The following is a 19,437-nucleotide window of genomic DNA, read 5'->3' as shown; positions in this document are numbered from 1 at the left end:
GAGCAACGGGAGCGCACCCCGCCGCGGGGATTCAACCGCCGACCTGACGATCGGCAAGTCCTAGGCGCTGAGGTTTTACCCACAGCGCCACCCGCATCCCTAAGCAATGGATATAGGTAATTTCTCTCCACCCAATAGGGCCATACAGGGAACTACTTTGCATGTCAAAAAAAGATGACGTATATCCCTTAGCTCTGGTCATTCAGATATGCTTTCTGCCTGTATCAGGAAGACAAGTCCACTCAAATCCACGAGTGTGATCTCGGGGGGGGGGGGGGCGGCAGTGCTCAAGTCCCACTAAAATGATTCCAGACCTGCAGCCCAACTTAAGGCATGTTTACTTTGAAGTAAATCCCACAGAGGTCAAGGGGAATTGCTCCCAAGTAAAAATACAAAGGACTGAGCCTTGAAAACAGAATATTTCAAGTTTGGAAGGGAAGATCCAAGTGATGGCCAAAACCATCAAGGCAGCTCAAGCTGTCAGTCACATACAGCGAAAAACCACAATGGGAAGCCCTGTACTTTTAAGGAAATGGCTACTACTGATTTCACAGACCAGGAAAATAACGGCATGCCTATCTATGAGAATGAAATTGGTTTGCTTAAAGAAGCATTTGAGTTTATCAGAACAAGGGCATTAATGAAGGCGTTTTATGGGTGGTGTTTAACTTACTCCCAAAGGCATAGGGCAGCAAGAGATGAGGGATCCTGTGTATAAGTCACAAACATTTAAATGTGTCTGCGCCTTCAGGCAGGCCTCACAAATGTCATGTTCAGTTTGCTATTAGGGAATGATGGGTGCATCTGATAAGACAAACCAGCTGCACGTCTCAAGGAGCAAGTATTTTTGAGTCTGGGTCCACTGATCCCTTACACTAACAAAGAAGATCCCACCAGACCAAAAAAGTTAGTTTAGATATTACTATTGGTAAGGTATCTTTAGTAACAACTACCTTGCCTTCTGCAATTATCAGGACAGAACTCTGATGTCAAGCACTTCAATCAAACACCAATAACGCAGATAAGAGACCTCTCTCAGTATATTGGTAGTAAAAAGGTATTATTAACCTTGAGAAAAGCACCTAGCACATCATATATCGTGGAGATGATGATGATAATAAATTAATAATATTACTTATACCCTGCCCATCTGGCTGGGTTTCCCCAGCTACTCTGGGCGGCTTCCAACAAGAGATTAAAAATACATTAAAACATCAGTCATTAAAAACTTCCCTAAACAGGAAGTTTAGACAATACCGGCCTGGTTCACCTGTAAGAATAAACCGTGGCTTGTCAAACAAACTAGAGCTTGCTTCTCCAAAGTTTTGTTTTGTTTTTCAGCTGTTCATGCCTTTCTAACTTGGTGAGCTTCTGGGATGGGGTAGCCAAAGGAACTATGAATAACGAAGAGTGATGGGTTTGTGTAGAACACGAAGCTACAGTTAAAACAAAGCAAGAGTCATAAACTAACAACAAACCTAGCTTCAGATTATGGCTTGTTAGCAGTAAGTAAGCAAAACAGAGTTAAGCCCCTGGGCAGAGATCAGGCAAGCAAGCAAACCATGGTTTAATTAACCATGGCTTAGTGTTACGTGCAAACCAGATTTTTAAAGAATGCCAACAGAACTCAATAAAACTCCACCAAACAAGGGCTAAGGTGTTTATCTCACTCATTCACTGAAAAGAACAGTGGTTCAAATGGGTTAGATTCATATGCATGCTCACATACTCTTTCCTGGTCATTTAACCTTTCTTTCCTCAAAATTATTTGCAAGGATACTAGGTTGTCATTGGAGATTTTCTGTGGTGCACTATTCACTTGGAACGTATTTTTTCTGCATGAGGATGTGTTTGTTCTTAAATTGCTCTTTATACAATAAATTGAAATGGACTTTAATTACTAATGACATTTTCGTGCAGTGGAAATTTCCAAAGAGCAAAACCAATTTTACTGTGTATATCTGGTGGACTAGGTCAATCTTAAAGGTTACTTCTTACTGTAGAATAATTGGCACAGACCATGTTGTTAACTAAAACTACTTTAAGGTACAGAGTATGTGAAAAAGAATCCGACACAACTCATTTAAAACCTACCAGGCCTCTGCTTTCCCTGCTGTGACACAGAATATGCTCAATTATATAAAGGAAACTGCTTCCAGTGGCAACACTGAGAGTCCAAAAAGCAGCAGCAGCAGCAATGTCCCTGTTTTAACAGGTGGTTTGGTCCAGAATGCAAGGATCTTTAAGAACTGATCCCGTCCTGTAAATGGGAGTACAAGGCCACAGAGCTGCCTCAGCAATGTAAGTGAGTATTTAAAATATTCTTTAGGCCAAAAAATTGCAGCTGTTTTTCACTGCATACTAAAAGCAGAAGAGAAGAAAACCAGAGAGGCTAGTTAAAACAGAACAAGTTGAAACCCACTGTTGCGGCTTCCGATGCTTTCCGCCATGGTGAAAAGCGGCTCCCACACTAGCGGAGATCGTTCGTGCAGCCAATTAAGGATAATTTGAAAGTAATTATCCTTGCAAGCCCCCCGTCCCTGGTCGGGGTGTGTGTGTGTGTTTCACTCGCAGATCGTCTGATGCCTGCCTCTAGTTCTGATGGAATGTGGGAGGAAGGGGACGCTGATGAACGTATCAGTAACTCTCCAACGCGGTCACTATGAGCGGAGGTTCTTCTGTTTCTTAGGATGGATTTGGTTTTGGATCTAAGTAACAGGCATGTTCTGGACTAAGGGGACAAGATAATTTGCTAAACTAATCAGCCACTGAGTGCCAAGGCCTAATCTGGAGAGGATTTTCATTGTAACCTGATTGGTATGTAGGGGGAGGGGAGCCTTTACCCTTTCTTTATATACATTATATTTGCTGTTTTATGATTTGGCAAACCTTCCCCAAAGTATTAATTGTTAATGGATTGGAAAAAATGCAAGAGGGAATTAACGAGAACTTCATAGTTTTTATGGATTAACTGCAAGAATTGAACTGTGTAAAACATCACAATGATTTGTGGCATTGACCTTCTACGGAATGGTAAAGAAGACTTTGGTTCTGACTTATCATGGCTTTGGAGAGATACCGGCTTGTTAACGGATGGGAGAGGGATCAAAGAAGATAATTCTGGAGATCTGCCCGGGGCTATAGCGAGACACCAGACCTCTCTTTGTCTTGGATAAGCAAAATGGCGTGTGTTGCAGTGAAAATTGCAGTCCTTGAGTGCAGAAAGCGCAAGTGAAGGGAAATGCTGAGCATGGAATAGAACATGAAGAGTAAAGATGAACGAAAAACAAACATTTCACACAGAAATTTACAGGATCAAACTCCCCTTGCAAAACTAATGGATATGGAACAGTTAAATGCGAATGAAATTAGTGGCTGTTAAAATAAAGGATCAAGATCGGAACTGTTGTATTTGGACTGAGAGTATTGGAGCAGGACAAAATAAGATCATCATTCCCTGAAATCCAGAACCCGGGAAGTCATTCAAAATTGTTTAATTTGGTATTGGATAATTGGCTTTTTAAATCGTATTATAATTTGGTATTGTATTAATGTGGCTTTTATTGGATTGTTATAAATGAAAATTCTTAAAAATTATTAATCGAAACCCATTGTTGCAGCTCAGTTCCTCAGCGATTGGTAGCCCAGGTTGCTTGTTGCTTCTCTCAGGATCATAGCGGGGGGGGGGGGGGCCTAGCCTGTTTTTTTGCCCCAGGTGAAGTCTCCAGAGGAATGCCATTGAAGCTCTCAGCCTGTGTGTTTGTGTATAGAAATGGGGGGGCGGCACGCACTGCCAAACTAAATCTTTGACCAGGAGAAATAAAGTCTAGTTTTGCCCCTGCTTCTCTACATTCATTAACTCCAAAAGGCAAATGGGGAAAAGAGATTGCTGCTGTTTCAGCAAAGGGGGAGTTGAGGCCAACCCTGTAAATATCCGTACTAGCTCCTTGTCAAAAATTCACCTAGTTTTGTGTTAAGACTGCTGCGCCCTGTGTTTGTAACTTGTGGCCTTCACGCTGACTTTTGCTTTTGATTTTATGGAAACCTTAATTAAAAGGAAACTACCCATCCTCATCAAGCCAAACCATGTGCTGCCCTCAAACCAACAGACAGCAGTAAGGAAGCTGAAGTGTCAAAACTGGGGTGGGGCCCAACGACAGATAGTCTTCTGGCTTAAAATCTTCAACACAATTCAGTTTCAGGTTTCATGTCACTTTATTTACAAAATGGTCTAAGACAACCCCCTCCCGCCCATCCCCATACTTACAGCTCTCTTTCACAACACACACGTCAATTTTTTAAGCAATGTCAATAGCACCATTCGAGTATTATTTTTAAAATCCAGGCGGATCTTGCTGCAGTCACTACAACAATTCACAATCTTTTACATCCATGGACGAAATTTCAGAGTGCAGCAGGACTGTACGCAGTTCCATCGATGGAGTGAGGCCTGTGCAAGCCATTGCGGGGTTGGCCCATTGATGCGCATAGTCCCCCAAGGTGTGAGCAGGCCTCTACAACAGCCTTCGGACCATGTAGTTCAGAATGCCACCATGTTTGTATAACGTTATGTCCATGTCACTGTCAAATGCGGCAACCACATGAAATACTTTCCCTGTGTTTGTCTTTAAAGAGACAGGAATGAGAGGCAAAAGCAAGAAATATGTTAGAACTGTGTCATTTCCTAACATCTCTATACAGTGGTACCTCAGGTTACATACGCTTCAGGTTACAGACTCTGCTAACCCAGAAATAGTGCTTCAGGTTAAGCGCTTTGCTTCAGGATGAGAACAGAAATTGTGCTCCGGCGGCGCAGCAGCAGCAGGAGGCCCCATTAGCTAAAGTGGTGCTTCAGGTTAAGAACAGTTTCAGGTTAAGAATGGACCTCCAGAACGAATTAAGTACTTAACCCGAGGTACCACTGTAGTAGGATATTCTGTAACAACGACAGCATATTGCAGAAACAAAAATCCTGAGACCCTCAAGTCTTGCTTTAAACTAAACTAGTTTTATTGCTTGTGGAAGTTAATGACTTAATAAAAATACCGGCAAAGTCTGTAATGTTGGGGATCTGGGACTGAGCATGCAGATCTGCCCGTAAGCAGCAATTTGGGACTCCTATGCTCTTCACAGCTCTGATTCTAAGTGTTTCTCCTTTTCCCGTAAGTTATAAAATAAAAACAACCCCTCTGTAAGGAAATAACTGTGGCAGATACGCAAGTCATACTCTGAGCAGACCCACTGAAATCAATGGATGTAAGCTTATCATGACAAACTTAAATTGGATACCACCCCACAATAATTGCATAGGTCAGCTTCACTGGAAGGGAGCTGCACAAGAGCACAGGGCAACTGCACAGCTCCTGCTCAGTCTCTGGGGCACCTGTGCAACCGAGGCGTGTTCAACTAAATCCTACCCATAGCAGACCCACTGGATACCTAGTGAGTCAGATCTCTGCCCCTGCCCCTCACTTTGCTGCACTCAAAAAAATTATTGCCTTAAGATAGTTGCCTGTGCCATGAGCCTCTGTGTAGCCCTGCATGTGTTTGAAAATATGTCTCTTTATGAATTCAGACAAGATTGCTCCCAATTATGTTTTTGCACCATTCAAATGACCTTGACGTAAGTCTTCCCTTTATCTGAGCACCTTTCAGGACACTGAGCTGCTTAGCACAGCTTGCTTTGCATATACCGTATTTTCTGCTCCATAGGGCGCACCGGACAATAGGGCGCACCTAGTTTTTAGAGGGGGAAATCAAGAAAAAAAATCTTATTTCCCCCCCAGCCCCAAAGAGCAGCGTACAGGCTGCGCGCAGCCTCTCCCTGCCGGAGGGGTTGCGCGCGGCTATGGCACAAGCCAAGGCAGTGAGCGGGATGGATCCCGCTCACTTTCTTGGCTTGTGCCATAGCCGCACGCAACCCCTCCGGCAGGGAGAGGCTGCGCGGGGCTAAAGAAGCCATAGCCGCGTGCAGCCTCTCCCTGCCAGAGGGGCTGTGCGCGGCTATCCCTGAAGACTTCCGAACGCAGCGCAAGTTCCCGCTGCGCTCCTCAGGCTTTGGGTTCCTTTTGCTGAAGCTGGGAGAGCAAGACTCTCCCGGCTTCAGCGAAAGGAACCTGAAGCCTCCAGAATGCAGCGGGAACTTGCGCTGCGCTCGGAAGGCCTTCAGGCGGCTAACCCTGAAGCCTGGAGAGCGAGAGGGGTCGTGCGCACCCACGCCTCTCGCTCTCCAGGCTTCAGCGAAAGCAACGCGAAGCCTCCGGAGCGCGGAGGAAGCGCTCCCTCTACGCTTCCGAGGCTTCGCGTTGCTATCGCTGAAGCCAAGGAGCCTGCATTCGCTCCATAGGATGCACACACATTTCCCCTCAAATTTTGGAGGAGGAAAAAGTGCGTCCTATAGAGCGAAAAATACGGTATTTGTGCCTTAAGAGCAGTTCTCCAAGTCTCTACAGGGTGGGGAAACTGCGGTCTTCCATGTGTTGCTAGCCCACAACTCCCAACAGCCCTCATCGCTGCCTATGCCTGTCCAACAACATCTGGAGGGCCACAGGTTCCCCATCCCTGATCTAAAGGCCAACTCTGGTGCTGACTTCTCACTCAAAAGGAGACACCCCCCCCAACACAGCTCATATTAACTTACTTTACACTTCCACCTTATGTGAAATGGTGTGGATACCATAAAACTGCATCATTAGCAGCTTGCAACAGAGGACAGACCATCACATTTGCTCTTCAAGGAAAAAGTAAATCTCTTCTATTACTAACACTTGCATTCAGAAGTCAGTCTGAGTTACCTTTACATCTAGGGAGATTCCAGGGGACAACTCATGAGGAAATGAGATTGAAAACTGTTCTTTGCCTGTCAGGCCCCAAAACGTTGCGTTTTCCTCGGGGAGGAACTGGAGCGGAGCAATGCCCATTCCAATCAAGTGACTTTTATGGATCTTCTCATAGCTTTCAGCAATAACTGCTTTCACACCCTGTAGAAAGAGTTGTATCTGGCTTAGATACCATCTGAACAATAATAAAAGTCATCTTCATACAACCGCTCAACCCTTCTGTTAATACAAAACGTGGAGAAAATCTCAAGACAGAGAAATCTAGTTTATTGGAAGGTGGCCAGGAATGCAAGCCAAGAGTCATGAGGGTAGTAACAATGTTAACTAGCTACTACTGTCCAGCACAGATAGGAAAACTGTAGTCCAGCAGCATCCTGAGGGGCCACAACTCTTACTAGCCCTAACCATTGCCCATACTAGCCAGGCACTTATGGGAGTTAGGAGTCCTAGATCTGTTATTGCCACTGAAATAAAACCTCGTTAGGTCTAGTTTACCAGGATTTCTGGTCGATAAGCAAGAAGCAACTATGTTAAATCGTTGATTCAGATGTACATTAACTCTAAACTGGTCCCGGTTTGTGAATTTAATGGTCAAAACCACAAACGGGCACTCTTTAAAGCTCAGTGAAAAAACTGGCTCATGCATTTTCAGAAGGCAAGAAATGGCATGCTTTAAGCTCTATGAAAAACAGGCAAGCAAAATCCTGTCAAGCAACCTGAAGTAATAAAACACCGAGGCTTCTTGTTACTTCGAAGTTAACACAATGGAAACATACCAGTAAAAAAGGTCCTTTTGCAGCCCAGTCTCTCGAGCTCCCCAGTCCATACTTCTTGCCTGCTAAGATTATCAGAGGGATATTCTCTTTGCGATACAACTCAGCTGCATCAAATACATCTAGCTGCAGGGGAGAGAGCAAGAGAGAGAAATAGACGGGGGGAAAGGACATGGGGACATTTCTAATATGCAGCAGCCCCCCATAGCTTTGAACAAATATGTCCTCACCGTCTGTCCAGTTGGAAAGTGAATTGTTTTAGGAGCAGGTTTCCCAATGAATTTATTGAAAAGTTTTATGTTTGCAAAGGTGCCTCTTGTCATCACTGCATCGTTTCCCCGCCGAGCACCATAGGAATTGAATTCACGGGGCGTGAGGCTACGAGAGACAGCAGAGCATGCTCAGTATAAACGTGCAACCTGAAAAGTGGACTTTGCTCACAAACATCCCTTAGGGAAGTTTTCCTGTGCCATAGACTGCTAGTCAGGTGTGGAACCCTAAGAATACAGGTCAAAGTATTATATCATGTGTGTGAGTTATAAATGGATAGCAGGCACTTAAGGCATTCTGACTACCTGTTAACCCTGCAGGGACCTGCAGCCTAATATATGGAGCTCTGCAGATGACACTGAACTAAGCAGAAGGTTCGCTATGAATAAAGGTAAAGGTAAAGGGACCCCTGACAATTAGGTCCAGTTGTGGCTGACTCTGGGGTTGCGGTGCTCACCTCGCTTTATTGGCCGAGGGAGCCGGTGTACAGCTTCCGGGTCATGTGGCCAGCATGACTAAGCCTCTGGCGAACCAGAGCAGCGCACATAAACGCCCTTTACCTTTCCGCCGGAGTGGTACCTATTTATCTACTTGCACTTTGACGTGCTTTCGAACTGCTAGGTTGGCAGGAGCAGGGACCAAGCAACGGGAGCTCACCCTGTCGCGCCGACCTTCACCCTGTCACCGCCAACCTTCTGATCGGCAAGTCCTAGGCTCTGTGGTTTAACCCACAGTGCCACCCACGTCCCTTTTCACTATGAATAGGGTCCAGTAAAAACAGGACAGATTATGCAGAAAATTCTGACTATAAGCCTGAAAGAAATTCAGTTAATCCTGCTTAGCAACCTACTTTAGCTATGGCACACACTGTTCATCTGGCCAAGCAGCAACCACCACAGTAAAGCAATTTGTGAGGACCAGCTGAATTCTTCAGTTTCTTTCCCTCACAGTTCCTCTGAAGTTTCTTACCCCTTGTTGGTTAAGTATCTGGCAGCAGCGCTGCCCCTCGCAATGCTTCCTGCAGGTGAGATGTGATCTGTCGTGACCGAATCCCCCAAAAACAACAAGACGTGCGCATTTTCAATACACTGGGGTGGAAGAGGGTCTTTGGTCTGCCAGATGAATGGACACAAAAGTAGATGAATACACCCCCTCTCCTGGTTAGTTGAAAACACACCCAAAAGGCACAAAATGGAGCTAATGTCAAAAGGTAGAGATGTTCAAAGTATGAAAGCAAGAACGTGTGCACAGCCCTGGAAAAGGAGACCATCTAGCAAAGGACCAGCTTCCCACAAAGGCAAAACTGATGTTTCTGAGAAATCAACAAGCAAAGCAGGTGCCCTCTAGCTTCTCGTATTCTAAGGCATACTGTTTCTGAACACAGAAGGTGCCATTTAGCCATTAAGACTAGTAGCCACCGATAGATCTGCCCTCCAAGAACATGGCCATTCTTCTTTAATATCTCTCTAAGGAAGCGGCTGTCACATATTGTGGCAGCAAATTCCATAAATTAATGTTGTGGTATTTGAAGAAGTACTTCCTTTTGACTGTCCTGAACCTAGTTCTAGTGTTATGAGAGATCCTTTCCATTGAGAAGGACAGCAGAATGGTGTTGACATCTTAAATTGTGGTCAGAAACATTCCCCTCACTTATTAAGTTCCCTTTCCTACAATACCTAGAACACCTCAAACATACAGACTTGGTGTTACCATACTTACAAGCTTATCAAAAAAGGAAGGACATCGGATGTATGTAGACTTCGAATCCCACGTAAATAAGACTGATTCAGGCGCTTCTAGAGAATTCCACCGCTTATTTCCTTTCTGCAAAGCAGGAGATATAAACTTCTGATCATCTTCTCCTGTCTTGTACCCAAAATGCCAGTTACTGAATATAATATAGTGGAAACGCCACAACAAAATGCCACATCAACATTTCTTTTCTTTGTAACTGATAACTTTTGTTAACTCAGCCTTCCAAAAATTTCTTGCTGTCAATAATAACAATAATTTATTTGTACCCTGCCTAATTTATTTGTATCTCAGCCTAACCTACTTCAAAGGGTTGTTGCAAGGATAAAACAGTGAGAATGAAGGAGACTGTCTGAGATCCTTAGAGGCAGGTTATAAACACAGTAAATAAATCAGGACATCTGGCTGTTTATGCTCTTGCTTTTTATATTTGCTATAGATCTGGCATACAGAAGTGCTAAAGGCTAACAAAGATGTTTGAACCAGTATGCATAATTTCATTTTAAAATTTACATACTACATTCCCTGCTAGGAACATGACACACTGAGTGATGCACAGGAAAAAGCGTTTCATTTGAGTCTTGCTGAGTCAGAAAAGGAGTAGGACACCTTTTTCACCCCAAAGGCCACATTCCCTCGGGAAATGCAAGTGACCTGAGGGACCAGATGCAAAAGTGGGCAGATCCATGTTTGTGACTGTTACCTTGTCTACAGGAGGGGACATTCCAGCCATGCAAAAAAAGGAATAGGTTTCCCATGCACACACCTCTCTCCAGACAGGCAAGCGAGCGGCATTATTACAGTTCCAGGGTACCTGGTAGGCAGGCAAAAGTGCCCGAGGGCTTGGAGCGCAGGGGGTGAGGCCAGAGAAGGAGCAAAGCCTCTGGCAGAAAGTGCTTGGCCCTGAGGATCCCTATCTCTGATTAATAACAATGCCAAACTACCTCCATTTTCCCCTTCAGCTCTTTAAACATGGATGATATAACGAACTCTTCTTCCACTTGCTGAAGTTCTTCTCGAGTGGGCCAAATATCATGCAAGAAGATTCTTTTGCCATCAGGACTGACCCCTACAAAGAAATTTTGATCATGGTGATAATTGCAGAAATTACTCCTCCGCCATTTCTACCCGTCTTAAAAGCATTACGAACACCCAAGAGCTTTCTTAGCTGCACATACTGCACATAATTCGCTCTATGACACACAATATTCCCCTTAGCTCACCTGAAAGCAAATCACTTTTGCAGAAGAGAAAATTGATGAACTGGTTCACAACGATCAACTTGGTTGCTTTGTTAGAAAACATAGGTAGGTTATTTTATGGCGTAGCGGAATCTAGGCCATAATGCGTCATACACTAGGTGAGGCTTCAAACAGCGCAAGAATGGTAAGCGTTGCTCTTAGAGCAAGTTAAATGCCCTGAGAGCATTACAGGAACAAGCCAAGTCCTGGATGAAATAGGAGCTGGAAGGAGAGGGATAGTTACCTAATGGCTCAGTCTGGAAATCAATATTCACAGTTCCTGCTATAGCATAAGCCACAACTAGAGGCGGGGAAGCAAGGTAATTGGCACAGATGCAGCTGCAGAGACGGCCTTCGAAGTTTTTATTTCCAGACAAAACTCCACAAGCAACCAAGTCACCCTGAAAGGCAGAAAATTATACATTTCTCAACATCTGCTTCATTGTCATGGTTGCTTGAATTTCTGTGAGAGTTTACAAGTAGCTATAAAGGAAAAGCTGAGGGGTAACCCTTGATGAAGGATACCCTCTTAGTGGCAAGAATGATTATTCACTTCTCATATTCCTAACCTCATATTGTTCCTTAACACTCAAACTACAGTATTTGCCTTTAAACCAGGGCTGGGGAACTTGCCGCCCTCCAGATGTTGTTGGGACTAGAATGGAACTCCAATACTGGTATTAAATTTCCTAGCGCATAAAGATATATACTCCAAGAGTGTTTTCATAACCTTATGGGACAGACAGACAGACAGAAAATACTTAAGTGCACGGGGGCAATTATAGGGAAAAGGGCCCCTACTTTCCTAGCTCTACACACTTCACAGAAGATCTCACCCTCCAGCCTAAACAGTCAGCAGGGCAAAGTCTGGACCTTTTATTTTTCCCAATTGGTCAACAGGAACAAAGTCCATTATGCTACAGTTGTTAAAACATTACCTGCACAATTGCATTCTGAATGGTTTCTGGCAAAGGAGCGGTATTCCCAACACATGTGGAACATCCATAGCCAACGACCTCAAATCTAGAGCAAAACCAGGATTTTAAGAAAATGTCAGTGTTTCATTAGTGCAACCTACCTTTTCACTCACCTTTGCACTGCAGTGAAATCTTTGAAGTTCCCCTGCACGTTATGGGATCAGCTGAAGAGAGCTGCTGCATGGCAGGGCCTCAAGACTCTCTACCTAACATACTGAAATCCTTTCTGCCAGTGGGAAAATGGGAGGTCATGAAAAAGTTTGCTGATTCAACCCCTGGTACCTCCAGCTTTAAAAAAGTAAGGGCAGCAGGTGGAAAAAGACCTCTGTATTGGATCCCACTATGTTCTACTTGGAGTAGACTCACAGAAGTTAATGAAGCTGTGTTTGTCACATCTATTAATTTCAGTAGGTCTACTCTGACAAGACCTTAGTGGGATCCAGCCCCATGTCTTGAGATCCTTAAGAGCTGCTGGACTAGATGGACTCTCTCTAGACCAGGAATGTTTCTCTGATAAGACAAATAGGTTGACCGCTTATAATGCAGCTTCCCATGTTTCTGTGTGCTTGACCAAATTTTCAATAAATAAGCATGCCCCCCCAGTAAATTATGATCTGTGGGTTTTTTAAAATAAAAAAATACTATGAGTATAAATACAGCAATGCTTAACATATGCCTTATAGCAATTATTTAGCTTCTGAATGCTCAGCTGGTCAGATGTGATGTGGCTAAAAACCATGAGCCGCAGAAACTTTAAAAATGAATCAAATGCCAGTGAGTTTGCAAGCAACACACTAATTCAGAAGCTATATGATGTCTGCATGTTACTGTGTTACTTCTTTTGGATTTGACCATGTCACTTTAAGCATGCATTTTAAGCCTCTACACAGAAGATCACAGAGTCTTTAAAACTTCTACATATGAGAGCAAAGAAGTTAGTACCCAAGTTTATTGAGGTATGGCAATACACCACTGGAAGTGAGATAGTGCGTGACCATTCCGCTGCCAGGCGATAAGCTGGTTCTTATGTACGGTTTAACAGTCAGACCAGCTTCAATGGCTTTTTTGGCCAACAGACCTAGGGAAGGATGAAAGCAGCAGTGAAATAACGGTACAAAAATTCTAAGGGGCAAAGTTATGTTGCCTATAGATAAATTACCACAACAGGTAGTACTGTTGGAGAAAAGTTTACTCTTTAGTTTAGAACAGATTATGTATATGCAGAAGGGTCTCAGGCACAAACCCTGCAATATCCCTTAAAAAAAGGTCTCCAGCTACTGTATTTTTCGCTGTATAAAAAGCACCCAGTTTTTAGAGGAGGAAAACAATAAAAAAAATATTCTGAATCAAATGTCGTTGAAGAGTCTTTGCACGGCTATCCATGAAGCCAGAACAGCAAGAGGGATTGCTGCGCAGCAATCCCTCTTGCTGTTCTGGTTTCAGGGATAGCTGCGCAGCCTGCATTTGCTCCATAAGACGCACACACATTCCCCCTTACTTTTTAGGAGGGAAAAGGTGCGTCTTATAGAGTGAAGGTGCGTCTTATAGAGTGAAAAATACGGTATGTGTTGAAGAATTTTTTGTCCACAACCCAGAAGAAATCTCTGCCCAAGTTGCCAGTTAGGATTAACAGTTCAGGGTAGATGGACCAATGTACGACTCTCTGTCATTGGAGGTTTTTAAGCAAAGGTTGGATGGCTATCTGTCAGGGATTCTTCAGCTGGGATTCCTGCATTGCAGAGGGTTGGACTAGATGACCCATGGGGTCCCTTCCAACTCTACAATTCTATGATTCTATGTACGACAGCTCTAGATATCATATTAACTTCATAAGCGGCGATATCAAGCTCAGGTGCAGCATTCCCTCCATTCATTTTGATGGGGCGTAGCGGATTATGACCTTCATCCTCTTTTGATAAGCAATTTCAGAAAGACGAAATTCTAACATTTATGCTTTTGCATAAATCCCCAGAAAGTTCAATCCTATGAGCCAGCAGGTTGACCACTTGTTTATATTAAGGCAAGACCAAAATCACAGCTTCACTGGCACAAGGTCACCATTAGCAATGCTGCTCTTGTGCTGGAAGCTAGTCCAGGACACTGCTGTTGTAGTACTGCAGGCATGACTTCAAAAACTACCACCACTTTTTCACAGGTAATGAACAGAACTTTAAACGCAATAAATAATAAAATACATTTTTTTTAAAAAAAGAACAGCTACTACTGTCAGGTGCAGAACACTGGGAACTGTGAAAAAGCTGCCGTGTTGCACCGGGTACTGCACAATCTGTGAAGCATTTTAAAGACACACTGTTCAACAAAAAACCACAATCCCAGTACAATTTCAGCTATCCAAATTTAATGGGATTATAACTAAAAGGCACCTCCACACATTTCAAGCTTCTGCTTAAGCTACACTGGCACAAACTCCTCTGTCTGCCTTCTATAGACATTTATAGGATGGCGGTTTGGTTAACTTGGCTCTATAATGCAATAGATAGAGAAGAAAACCGAAACCAGGCAGAGTATACCTGCTCCTAGCATTACAGAGGGGTTGCAGTTGTTTGTACAGCTGATTACTGCAGCAATGACGACTGATCCATGAGCCAGCTTGTACTCATTTCCTTCATACTCCACAGGAACCACATCCCTTTGCCTTTCAGCTGGAATCTGAAAGCCTTTAAAGCCAGCCTAGGGAATCAAAACAGACATTGCAAAATCAATTACACAACAAATTCAAAGCTGCTTTTAAGCAAGAGAGGGGACACTAGAATCCTGTGTTGGTGTATAGCCTTGGCAGCCAGGAAGCCAAAATCCAGTGGCAACATCTCCAATAAATTGGGGGAACGAACACAAACTATTTTATTAATTCTGATTGCAAAATCTGCATGGAATACCTCAATCTGTATCCTCCCATTCCTAATGGTTTCGTGCAGACCAAGACAAATGTTTGGTTTTCCGCAAAGTAGCACCGCAACCAGTGAAAGAGACAAGGGTTCTGCACTCATGTTTGCATGTTACAGTGAGAGCATGAGAGCATGAGAAGACATGCAATCTAGATGTGCCCTTTGATTTTCAAACATCACGACTGACAGGAAAGAGCTTAATTTTTGTTTTACAAAATGTTGTGACAGTGAAAGAAGCAGGCCTCTTTCCCACAGAACAGAGACTATATAATTCAAAAACAGAGGAATCCTAACAGTAGTTTTTCATTTCAACTGCACATACCTTTTCATTTAAGCAGGCCTGGAAATCGCTCTTCATATTCGTAACAGCCACTCTGTCCTGTGCCCTTTTGGGACCACTTACATAGGGCATTATAGAACCCAGGTTTATGCATATAACCTGATGGAGTAGAACATTTGTTAATAATGTTTCTTTCTACAAATCAGGCTTTGGCAATTTACGTAAGGCACATTTTACAGACAAGCTGAAATTATCAACTTTTCTTTCTAGCAAAAGATGGAAAACAACTTCTTGAAGCAACATATTATTGTGCAATTTTAATATTTTTGAAAAAGTTACCCTAAATTAGCAGTTTACAAAGGCCATTTTACTGAACATCAGTAATCCAAAATGCCAATAAAAAAATTACTAAGATTGAAATACTAAGAGCTAGCGATTGAAATCCCAAACCACTTGACATAGTCTGCTCCACCCAGTTCCAACAAGAACGCCCCGCGAATATCAGAAACTGCCAAAGAACACTGTAATTTGGGAGACATTTTGGGAAATCTTCAACCTGCCCAGGAGGTAAGGTTTGAGGGAAGGAACTAAATTATACAAATATAATGTGTGCTCTTTTGGCCAAGACGTGATACCATTAAAATGCACACAAATGCTTAACTGTAAAAGAGGCATGCACAGTAGAGTCTTCTGGTTTGTGGCAGTTGCAGATGGAAAGAGCAAGAGAGCTGAAGATGCTCAGTAGCTGACTGGTGGTAAAGATGCCTGTCTATAGCAGCTGCCCTCCTTTGATGCTCTGAAAGCTCAGAATGCTGAGCTGCCCCCAGTGGTCTCATCCAGGTACTGATCCAAGCTCTTGCAGCTTCAGCAATGTCACCGCATCAGTTCACCGGATCTTTATTGCCCAAGCTTTATTATATTGTAGATGGGGTAGGGTACAGGTGGGAAGGAGAAAGTTGGTTGGAATGAGGCAAGTATGGGGACTATATGCCCCTCAAGGTGCTGCAGGATTGCAACTCCCATCATCTTTGACCGTTAGGCCATGGCGGCTGGGGCAGACAAAAGCTTGATTCCAACAACATCTGGAGGGGGACATGCTCCCCATGCTTGGAACAGGGAATTGGGTTCTCTTGAAGGTATAGGAGACCCTATTGGCTGGTGAGGCAAGGTAAAGGGTCCAAGCAAGACTCAAGCTGCAAATATGAAAGAGGCAAGCCCATTTTGACATTACCTGGGAATATTCAGGTTCTTCTGTGGAAAGTTCATAACTTCGAAGTAGTTTCACAGTTTTAAGATATGTTTCCATCAACTTAAGCCTGGTCTCATCAAAGCCTGTGGGAAACGGTTAAATAATCAGGGGAAAAAAATGTTTAAGTAATGAACCTTCTGCTGATATTCAAATCAGTAAGTTGATTGTGCCAAAGGCCATGACAAGTACATTAAAATGTACCTAAATACAAAAACAGTAATCACAAGCACCAGCAACATAAAATAAGAAAAATCAGAACACCATCAAATAACTCAATTTCACATCAAACCCCATAGTCACCAAAACAATTTACAGCAACATTATTTGCTGATATAGCAACATAACAGAGTAGCTCAATAGAACCTTGCAACAAAAGGTTTGAACATAACTGCCTTTTCCTAACTCGAAATACCACAAGCCTCTGAAGAGACCCTTCCAGGGAGCACTTAACTCCCAATTTCCTGCATGCATTAGCCAGGAAAAAAAGACGGTAACCCGAGTATCTACTGCAGCATCTTACTTAAAGGAAGACAGAAGTGAACCAAATCAAGTCTCTCAGATATACACATTGAGCAGGAAGATACATTTTACACACACACACACACACACACACACACACACAGCATGTGTGAAGATCCTATGGTCTGGGGGCTGCATGCAACCTTGCAGACCTCTCCACTGACAGCCCTGGGCATCTCTCTAGGCCTTGCCTCCTCCATGCCCTTCTGCAGTATTTCCGCCTGACTGCAACGTGTCCCTGAACTGTGAGCCTCGTTTGACTTGATGGAGAGACATGCACGCTGGAGAGATCCAAGACTTTCACTGCATGAGAAACTATAACTCAAGAGTATGGTTTCTACCAAAATCTTTAATGCTCAGATCAGCACGACAGGCAGACAAAGCACGGTTCAAAGGCACAGCAGGTGCTATGTATGGCTAAGAGACCTAACACAGGCAGAGGCAAACTCAGCCCTCCAGATGTTTTGAGACTACAATTCCCATCAACCCTGACCACTGGGCCTGTTAGCTAGGGATGACGGGAGTTGTAGTCCCAAAACATCTGGAGGGCCGAGTTTGCCTATGCCATTGATCCAGCAAGTTGCACGACCCCCTCAGGTCCCATTATATGGGAATGGGGCAGGCATAACGTCAGCATGGCAAAGAAGTAAGCAAACCAAACTTCTTCTGGAGGTCTGGACCTGAACTGTCTTGTTCACACCTCGCTAGCTTCTCTGTGGCCTAACTGATGGAGGAAGGCTATGCTACAGGGCCTCTCCTTGGGATATGACTCCTTGTTCATACTTCCCTGCCACTTGAGGCCGTGACGCAGTCTGTCCCAAACTTCTGGGCCCCTTCCCAGTGTCATCAACCAGCAGCTTCCCCAACTTCCCCCACCCCCACAATGCCTTTGCTTTGGGACTCATGCCGTGGATGTTTCCAATTTCCATGTAGCTGGAATGCAGCCCCAAAGTTAAGGCTGTCACCTACTGCTCTATCCACTTGTGGTTATGGCCCTGCTTGCCACTGGCATGAGCCCCCAGAAGGCTGCCCACAACAGAATGCAGCCCCAGGGCTGGGAAAGTTTCCTCGCCCCCTACACATGGGAAAATTCCAATCCTGCAACAACATGTTGTGAAATATTACACCAATTTATTTTGTTTAAAATGCATACAACAGTTATGTAACAGAAAGCCTCTAGGTAATATATTGCTATGGTAAAGCTCTGGAGAAGCAGCTGTTTTAATTTCCATCTTACCAGTGTGTTTTAAGTGCTTTAATGTCACATTATCGATAGGGAAAAAGCTCAGGATAGCACCATATTCTGGACACATATTTGCTATTGTGGTCCGGTCACCTATGGAGAGCTGGGAAACTCCAGGCCCAAAGAACTCCACAAATTTTCCAGACACGCCTGCTTGCCTAAGTTGCTAAGGAGAGGAAAAAAGAAAAGAAAAATCAAACACTGCATGCAGAACGAGGCGGCATCTTATGACATAAAGGTTTCGAATGAACTACTAGCAATTCCACCAAGAGAAATATACAGGATCGTGAGGCAGGAGACTACTTAATCAGCAAGGAGCAGAGTATGGAGCATGGCATGCGGAGTGAGTGCACTTCATTGCTCTGCAAGATGTTTTGGGCAAGTGAGCCAAGCTACATGCCAAATTCTTTGAACACAACATCTTCTGGTGTCACCATTCTTCAGTGCTGCCCTTTTGTTGCACAGCAATTAGTTAAGGCTGTGGGGCAATGCTTCTGAAGGTTTCCATTTCACTACCCTCTGGAGTCATGGAGACAAGGGGGTGCCTACATCTAATACTACAAACTGGAAAAATAACACTTTTTCATTTGATTCAATGACACAACTAGTTAGTTTAACCCAGGGTGCATTTGAGTTTTATCAAATCAATTTAAATCACGATTTAAATCACTAGTCAGAAAGACTTGATTTAAATTGCTAGTCAGTAAGACTTGATTTACCGTATTTTTCGCACCATAGGGCGCACCGGACCATAGGGCGCACCCAGTTTTTAGGGGGGGAAATCAAGAAAAAAAATATTTCCCCCCCAGCCCCAAAGAGCCGGAGGGGTTGCGCATGGCTATGGCACAAGCCAAGGCAGCGAGCAGGATGGATCCCACTCGCTGTTTTGGCTTCCCCTTTAGCCCCGTGCAACCTCTCCCTCCTGGGAGAGGCTGCGTGGGGCTAAAGAATCCAAAGCCCCGTGCAGCCTCTCCTTGCTGGGAGACGCTGCGCAGGGCTTTCCTGGCTTTTCTGGGAGGTGGGGGGATTCCCTCACCTTTCGCAAAACCGGCAGAAGCCGCGCACACTTTAAAAGGGCTGCATGGCTTCTTCTGGATTTCCTGGGAGGTGGGGGGATTCCCTCACCTCTCGCAAAAGCCTGCAGAAGCCGCACAACCCCTTTAAAGAGATCGCGGTTTCTCCTGGCTTTTCTGGGAGGTGGGAGAAGGGACTGTGGAAAAGCCCGCAAGAGCACATGGAGCTTGTGTGCGGCTCTTGGGGGCTTTTCCCGACTGCCTCCCCCGTGCATTCGCTCCATAGGACGCACACACATTTTCCCTTGCTTTTTAGGAGAGAAAAAGTGCGTCCTATGGTGCGAAAAATACGGTAAATCATTTTTTACAGAAAGA

General features: G+C 44.1%; 1 protein-coding gene across 2 annotated transcripts in view; it reads right to left on the bottom strand.

The window, feature by feature from the left end:
• Positions 1 to 812: 812 nt before the first annotated feature.
• IREB2 (iron responsive element binding protein 2) overlaps positions 813 to 19,437 on the bottom strand; it is a 37,673-nt gene continuing 19,048 nt past the window's right edge. For both annotated transcript variants that reach the window (XM_081019866.1, XM_081019867.1), the window contains 14 exons: positions 18,044 to 18,215; positions 16,270 to 16,370; positions 15,081 to 15,197; positions 14,384 to 14,543; positions 12,795 to 12,930; positions 11,814 to 11,898; positions 11,120 to 11,276; positions 10,579 to 10,703; positions 9,602 to 9,706; positions 8,852 to 8,994; positions 7,843 to 7,990; positions 7,616 to 7,738; positions 6,795 to 6,980; positions 813 to 4,625 (listed from right to left, as the gene is read on the bottom strand). In XM_081019866.1, the coding sequence (XP_080875992.1) occupies positions 4,515 to 4,625; positions 6,795 to 6,980; positions 7,616 to 7,738; positions 7,843 to 7,990; positions 8,852 to 8,994; positions 9,602 to 9,706; positions 10,579 to 10,703; positions 11,120 to 11,276; positions 11,814 to 11,898; positions 12,795 to 12,930; positions 14,384 to 14,543; positions 15,081 to 15,197; positions 16,270 to 16,370; positions 18,044 to 18,215 (1,869 nt within the window). In that variant the 3' untranslated portion in view covers positions 813 to 4,514. The remainder of the gene's footprint in view (positions 4,626 to 6,794; positions 6,981 to 7,615; positions 7,739 to 7,842; positions 7,991 to 8,851; positions 8,995 to 9,601; positions 9,707 to 10,578; positions 10,704 to 11,119; positions 11,277 to 11,813; positions 11,899 to 12,794; positions 12,931 to 14,383; positions 14,544 to 15,080; positions 15,198 to 16,269; positions 16,371 to 18,043; positions 18,216 to 19,437) is intronic.

This window comes from Podarcis pityusensis (assembly GCF_964106645.2).
Source record: "Podarcis pityusensis genome assembly, chromosome: 9".
Classification (NCBI taxonomy): Eukaryota; Metazoa; Chordata; class Lepidosauria; order Squamata; family Lacertidae; genus Podarcis; species Podarcis pityusensis.
The sequence above is the reverse complement of the archived record's forward strand: the minus strand, read 5'-3'. Positions and strand labels throughout refer to the sequence as shown.